The sequence below is a fragment of the Herpailurus yagouaroundi genome, unplaced genomic scaffold (genome assembly GCF_014898765.1).
Source record: "Herpailurus yagouaroundi ecotype Mexico unplaced genomic scaffold, PumYag 77, whole genome shotgun sequence".
In the NCBI taxonomy this organism is placed as follows: Eukaryota; Metazoa; Chordata; class Mammalia; order Carnivora; family Felidae; genus Herpailurus; species Herpailurus yagouaroundi.
In genome coordinates this window covers 23,658,294-23,665,931 of record NW_024412388.1, presented here as the reverse complement: position 1 = coordinate 23,665,931, position 7,638 = coordinate 23,658,294, and the positions used below count along the sequence as shown (strand labels likewise).

General features: G+C 52.9%; 1 protein-coding gene across 3 annotated transcripts in view; it reads left to right on the top strand.

Moving 5' to 3' along the window:
• Positions 1-6: 6 nt before the first annotated feature.
• Positions 7-7,638, top strand: part of NKAIN1 (sodium/potassium transporting ATPase interacting 1) — a 41,156-nt gene continuing 33,524 nt past the window's right edge. For all 3 annotated transcript variants that reach the window (XM_040467422.1, XM_040467413.1, XM_040467402.1), the window contains exon 1: positions 7-123. In XM_040467422.1, the coding sequence (XP_040323356.1) occupies positions 70-123 (54 nt within the window). In that variant the 5' untranslated portion in view covers positions 7-69. The remainder of the gene's footprint in view (positions 124-7,638) is intronic.

The window sequence follows — 7,638 nt, the reverse complement described above, 5'->3', positions numbered from 1 at the left end:
GGAGGAGGAGGCGGCGGCCGCCGAGCTAGAGGGGCGCCGCGGCGGGCGGCCCGCGCGGCCCCCGGAGCCATGGGCAAGTGTAGCGGGCGCTGCACGCTCGTCGCCTTCTGCTGCCTGCAGCTGGTGAGCGCCGGGCGGCCGGGGCCGGGTGGGGCGCGGCGGGGCGGGTCCCGGGCGTGCGGGTGGGCTCCACAGCCCGTGTGTGTCTCCGTGTGTGTCTGCCGCGAGTCCCGGGTGGGGGGTGGGCTGGAGTCACGGGGCGGACGGGCGGAGCCTGCTCCTGCTGGCCCGGCTGGCTCTTTGTGTGCGCTTCTCGCCCGGCTCTCCCCAGTCCCCGAGTGCGTCCTGTGCGCCGGTCCCCCGCCCGCCCGGCACCGTGCGAGTGGCCTGCTGTGGGACTGTGGCTCGCTGGGGCCGGGGGTGTGTCCCGGGCTGCTGAGCTGGATCCCTTGAGGTCCCTGCTGGGTGTTTTCCTCTAGATTATTCGAGTGCGCGGCTCTCCTGTCCTCCGGGTCTGTGCCCGCGCGAGTGTTGCTCACAAAGTCTCTGCTCCTCCGTGTGTGTTTGTGTGTGTGTGTGTTTGTCTCCGGCTTTCTCCTTGCTGTGTCTCTAGATCTCTAACCCTTTCCTGGTCCACGTTCATCTGTGCGTATTGGGATCTTAGACTCCAAGAACCGTTCACTCCTCCTTTGTGCTGTAGCTGCCTGCCTCCCCCCTCCTGACTGAGCAAGCCTGGGTGGGAATGGAGACCCGCCTCTCTGGAGAGTCACCAGGAGCTGCCAGGTCCTGGGCCAGTCTGACAAACTGCTTTGGCTGTGGCCACTGCGGCTGGGGGGGGGGGGGGGGGGTGGGGGGGGGGTGCTCTCCATCAGTCGCGCCTGAGTGTCATGGGTGGGGACCCGCAGACAAGCCCTTCTGCCTTGACCGGCACCAGTGAGGGGTTGGGTGCCCTGGGTGGGGAGGGGAGCATCTGGGGAAACCATGCCCAACCCCAGCTTAGGCAACCCTGCTTCTCCTCTGAGGGAGGCCAGTGGAGTGAATTTGGGGGCTCACGAGGACCAGGTCTGCTCTTCCCTTCAGGCTCCAGCAGGTGAAGTTGGGAAGCGGGTTAAAGAGAGGTCAGGGTCTCCCGCCTAACCCTAGAGCTCAGGCCTGGCGACTGGGGGGTTTTGAAGCTGTGCTGAGCTTCTAGGCAGAGGTGCGTGGGGACCTCCACGGGCAGGAGTCCGGGCTGGGTGTGAGGTGGGGGAACCTGAGCCTCACTGGTGCCTAACTCCACAGCCTCGTCTCCACGGTTGCCTGCGCCCACCGGTGGCTCCTCCAGCACAGGTGCACACAATAGCGCCGAGTGACGCGTTGAGTCTGGATGTGCAGACCTCCTCATTCATCTTGCTTCTCTCCTCTTGGGGACGCCAGCCCCAAACTTGCCAGCCACAGACTTGCTCTCTTGGGCAGTGGTAGAAACAGCCAGGCCCTGAGGGTAGTAGCCCTGCTCCCAGCGGTGGGATGCAGGGCAAGCGACTTCCCTTCGCCAGGCTGCTTTGGTCTGCCTGTCTGGAAATTGCCCATCCTTGAGGGTTGCGGGGGGGCGGGGTGGGGGTGGGGGATTAATTAAAATCAGGTAGAGTGGAAACTCCAGAAGGGCAGAGATTATCTGTTTTGTTCCCGACTAAATCCCCAGCAGCTGGAACAGTGCCTGGCACTCCATTAATATTTGTAAAATAAATTAATGAATCAGGTATCTGGCAACGCCTGGCTCACAGTAGAAACACCCTTCTTTATCTACTTGGAGGAATATAAAATGCCAAGGAGTGATGAAACTTTTCGGAGGTTTGTTTGGTTTTTTTTTTTCCTGTGTGTTAATTTTTAACTTTTAAGCTAGGACTTTTTTCATGCTTAAAAAAAGTTACATACATATTGTAAAAACGAACCCGTCCACAGTCAAACGGCAGAACTTAAACTACGTTCGCCTCCATGCCTGTCCCACACCCCAAAGGTAGGCACTGTTGTTAGTCTGCCCCGTGCTCGTTCTCTGCTGCTGCCGACAGCGGTTAGCTTTGGGGAGCATTTACTAGGATGTTGGGTGCTCTTGTAAGCCCTTTTCCACGTATTTACTAATTTAATCCTCATATCCCGTCAAGTAACCTGCCCAAAGTTCTACAGCTAAGCGCCAGGCTTTGAAGCCAGGCAGGTGACCAGCATTCTCTGTTGCCTTCTTAATTATAAAATAAGTACTTCTGGCCCAGAGCGATCAGGGGTTCTTTGTCCTTACTACTCCCAGCCTCCAGAACTCTCCCCAGCTAAGCTAACCCCACCCTTCTGCTTAGAGAGTTTGCCAGCATAGGGACTCTGGAAGTAGGCGAGACCTGGGTCGGATTCTGACTCTAATACATCTTGGCTGGGTGGCTTCGGACAACTTATGGGAATTACGTGAGATAATGTGGGGGGAGGGCGTGCTCCAAGAAGGGACTTGGAAACCGATCTCTTGCCTCTGTTCTGTCTGGGCGGATTGCAGAGCGGGTCCCTTCAGCTGTCACTGACTCCCAGGAGCCTCTGCTGCCTAGCAGCTTCTGTCATGTACTCCTGGATGCTGGAATCCACCAGCCTGACATCATCCCAGAGAGAAGGGAGCCTGTTTTCTCACCCGGTGGAAAGGGGCCGAGAAGGAAAAGGCTGTTAAATGTTTCTCAGCTGAAAACTTTAGAAGACGAGCTGTCAGTTCTCTCTTTTGGACGGGGTTTGATCGTTATGATGAAACAGGCTAGCTCTGAACACTCTTCTGTAGTTGGGATAGACTGGCTTTGGGTGAGGGAGTAGGGGTGAGTGTTTACTGGAGGGTAGGAGGGGCAAGTGGGAGCTGTACCATTCAGAGGGACAAGTGTAGGGACAGGGCTGGGGAGTTTGATAGGACAGGCCTGGGTTCGAGTCCTGGCTTTGTCACTTCCTAGCCGTGTGGTCTTAGGCAAGTTGCTTACCCTCTCTGAGCCACAATGTTGTCCCCTGTGAAAAAGAGATAATATAAACTGTTCTGAATTCTTGGGGTTGTTGTGAGGGGTAAATGCATATAACGAACTTAGCATTGTGCCAGGCACAGAGTGAGCATTCAATCAACTATAGCTTCTTCCTGTCATCATAATGATATATACCATGGGGCGCTTTCCTGGAATTGTGGCCCAAATGTATCCAGGTCCCCCTCGCCCTGCAGTCTTCCTTTGTGGGAAGCAGCAGGTAGCTGGGTGCTGAGCTGACAGAAGGCTTGGATTCAAGTACAGTTCTGCCACTGACATCCTGTAAACTCAGACAAGTCTTTTTCCCACCGCAAGCTTTGGTTTCTTCCATCTGTAAAATGGGAAGCACCCCTGGTCTGTGTCTCTGGGGTCCTGCCAGTTCTATCCATCGGGGACTGTGGGACCACGTCCAGCTGGCCCTGGAGGTTTCAGGGTGTCTCCGTCCGGTGCCATTCTGCAGAACGTCTTGGGTCCCTTCCTTTCCCGAGTTCTACTCAGTGTATCATCTTTTCTTTTTTTTTGTTTAATGTTTATTTACTTATTTTGAGAGAGAAAAAGCATGCATGAGCGGGGGAAGGGCAGAGAGAGAGAGAATCTCAAGCAGGCTCCCAGCTGTCAGCACAGAGCCCCGGTGAACCCATGAACCCTGAGATCATGCCCTGAGCGAAATCAAGAGTCAGATGCTCAACCGACTGAGCCACCCACGTGCTCCTACTTAGTGTATCGTCTTGACCTTTTTTTTTTCAACGTTTTTTTTTTTAATTTATTTTTGGGACAGAGAGAGACAGAGCATGAACGGGGGAGGGGCAGAGAGAGAGGGAGACACAGAATCGGAAACAGGCTCCAGGCTCCGAGCCGTCAGCCCAGAGCCTGACGCGGGGCTCGAACTCACGGACCGCGAGATCGTGACCTGGCTGAAGTCGGACGCTTAACCGACTGCGCCACCCAGGCGCCCCTCGTCTTGACCTTTTAAATGCCGTTCACTCCCTGAATGTTACGTGTGTCTCCTTTCCTTCCCCCCTGTCCAACCCCTGCCCTTCTTTCCAGGTCCGCCTCCTTCCTGAGACCTTACAGGCCACTCTGTTCTTCCTGTAAGATGAACCAAGGAGATTTGCCCAAGGGAATCCTCATCAGTTTCTTCTTCATCATCATTATCGCTCCCATTTCTGGAGTCCTGTGCTAAGCACTTTATATGCATTACCTCATTTAACCAAATGAGCTTACATATGTAGAGTGTTTGGCAAAGTGCCTGGTGCATGTTAAATGATCGATAAACGTTAGCTTTTTTTTTTTTTTGCCTACTGTCTTTATCCTTACTGTTATTCCACACAGTGGGATGGATGTTCTCGCTATCCCCTATTTCAGATGAGGAAACTGAGGCTCAGGAAGGTGACGAAGTTCGCCCGAGGTCTCTAAGCTAGCCAGTGGCAGGACCAGGATGGGCGCACTCTCCTGCCCGAGCGGAGAGCCACCCTCTCCGCCTGCGCCCGTCGGCCGCTCCTGTTTATGCAGTGTGTGCCCTCAGACCGGTCTCTTCACTGCCTCAAGCCTCAGTTTCCTCATCTGAACATGGTAATATTTCAGTGGGATCGTGCACGTGCCTGGCACGGTGAGCCATTGAGTGCTCAGTGATACATCACTGCCACGGTTGTTCTCCGTCCCAGCCCTGGGTGACCTTGGACACCTGCATTCACTCCTCTGGGCTTTAGTTTCTTCCTCCCTCAAAGAGAAAGAGTCCCCCCCACCCCACCTTGCAGGGTTGTAGAAAAGGGGTTAGCCAGGTGCCGTGCACATAGTAGGTATTTAGAGAAACGCTGCCTGCTCGTCCCTTCTGGAAAGCTCTTCTTTCTGGAAGGTGGTGCATGAGGGGGAAAATATGTAGCTTCCTGCTGAGCTGGGAGTAATGGTGTGAAACGTGGTCAACCTGATTGATGTCGTTATTAGCAATAGTGATGGTAAGGACTGGAGGGAGCGCGCTCTGAAGCAGCTTCGTCCGCAAGCTGGTGGCTTCCCGGGGAGGGTCTGCTCTGCTCTAGGTGCCTCGGGTTCTCCAGCTGGGCTCTGGAGTCAGGAGCACAGAGCACAGAAAATTGTCTGGGACACTGACCGCTTTTGTTCCTCGCATCCCTTTGCACCACTGCGGGGGGTAGTCAGCTCCCTTCCGCAGATGGACAGGCTGAGAGCAAACAGCCCTGAAGACCCTTACGAGGCAGGTAGAGCAAAGTGGAAGAGAAAAGAGAGCCTGGGGGAGGGGTGGGGCACGGGAGGGCCCTAGTTTGGCTCCTCTGTAGGGGTAGGCGGGTGCAGGTTTTCGAGATAAGTGCCCCGTCACTGGCAGCTGCTCTGAGATCTGGCACAGGGGTCAGGAGCCCTACCTCTGGGGTCAGTCAGATCGACATCGCTGCCTCGCTTTGTGACTCCCGGCGAGTCCCTTACCCTCTCCGAGCCTCCGCCTCTCTCCTGTGAAGCAGTCAGAACATCAGCTCGTACCCCGTGGCAGCTTGGGGGGACCCCATGAGACGGTATAGGCATCGTGCCAGTGGGGATTGCTCCCTATGGCTCCCTGCCATTTGCCTCGAGACTCGGACAGGCCACCGCAGCCCCGCTGTCTGCCGGGGTCAGAGATTTTAGCGGTCAGAGTCATTTCCATAAACTCTTCAGGTCTCAGCTTCTTTATGTGGCAAATGGACGGTTTGGAGGGAAATAGTGACAGCAACTACTGTCCTATGAGCCAGGCCCTGGGCTCAGCACTTCACATACCTAATCCCCCGTTGCCGTCTGGATTATCCACAGCCACATACATAGCAGGGGCAGAATGAGCATTTAAACCCCAGACCTTCTGAGCTGCTTGTCCCCTGTTTCTGCGCACCCCAAGGCCTGTGCTGAGTGGAAGGTTGCTAAGAGGCAGGTTGAGGGAAAGTTATCCCGGGAAGAAATTAACCTGTATTGAAGACCCAGGAGCCCTCAGGCTCAGGTGTGGTTTTTCGACCCATTTCCTTGATGGGCATACTGAGGCCGGACATGAAGTGACTTGTCACCGAGGAAACAGAAGATACAGTCTGGGCCTCAGATGAGTGATCGAGGGAAGACGATTTGAGAATGCTTGTAAAATCTGGACCAAGCAGGGATGCTCAGCGTGATGACTGACACCTCTTCTGTCCTCTGGCTTCAGGGGCATAGGGGCGATGAGCAAGTTGAGACCCGAGATGTGGTTTTTGTTTGGGGTTTTTATTTTTATCCCTTTTGTAAAGCAGTCTCTATGCTCAGTGTGGGGCTCAAACTCACAACCCCGAGATCAAGAGTCTCATGCTTCACCTGCTGAGCCATCCAGGTGCCCCAGAGATGTGCTTCTTATTTATTTTATTTATTTTTATTTTTTAAATTAAACTAGAAATTTATTTGTAGAATGATAGGATTGAGGGGTTTTTTTCTTTTATTTTTTTATTTATTTTTTTTTTTAATTTTTTTTTCAACGTTTTTTATTTATTTATTTTTGGGACAGAGAGAGACAGAGCATGAACGGGGGAGGGGCAGAGAGAGAGGGAGACACAGAATCGGAAACAGGCTCCAGGCTCCGAGCCATCAGCCCAGAGCCCGACACGGGGCTCGAACTCACGGACTGCGAGATCGTGACCTGGCTGAAGTCGGACGCTTAACCGACTGCGCCACCCAGGCGCCCCTTGGGGTTTTTTTCTTTTAAAACAACAGTCTGTATGATGTAATGGAAAATATCTTGGATATGAGTAGGATATTCATTCCACTTTTTTTCATTTTCATTTTATTTTTATAATTTACATCCAAATTAGTTAGCATCTAGTGCAACAATGATTTCAGGAGTAGATTCCTTAGTGCCCCTTACCCATTTAGCCCATCCCCCCTCCAGCAACCCTCAGTTTGTTCTCCATATTTATGAGTCTCTTCTGTTTGGTCCCCCTCCCTGTTTTTAGATTATTTTTGTTTCCCTTCCCTTATGTTCATGTGTTTTGTCTCTTAAAGTCCTCATAGGAGTGAAGTCATACGATATTTGTCTTTCTCTAACTAATTTCACTTAGCGTAATACCCTCCAGTTCCATTCACCCAGTTGCAAATGGCAAGATTTCATTCTTTTTGATTGCCGAGTAATACTCCATTGTATATATATACCACATCTTCTTTATCCATTCATTCATCCATCAGTGGACTTTCGGGCTCTTTCCATACTTTGGCTACTGTTGATAGTGCTGCTATAAACACGGGGGTGCATGTGTCCCTTAGAAACAGCACACCTGTATCCCTTGGATAAAAATGCCTAGTAGTGCAATTGCTGGGTCGTAGGGTAGTTCTATTTTTAGTTTTTTGAGGAACCTCCATACTGTTTTCCAGAGTGGCTGCACCAGCTTGCATTCCCAGTTTATTTATTTATTTTTAATGTTTATTTATTTTTGAGAGAGAGAGACAGAGCACAAGCAGGGGAGGGGCAGAGAGAATCCGAAGCAGACTCCAAGCTCTGAGCTGTCAGCACAGAGCCCAGTGCAGGGCTCGAACCCACAAACGGCGAGATCATGACCTGAGCCGAAGTCGGACGTTTAACCGACTGAGCTGCCCAGGCGCCCCGAGATGTGCTTTTTACAAGCTAGTTCCAGGGGCGCCT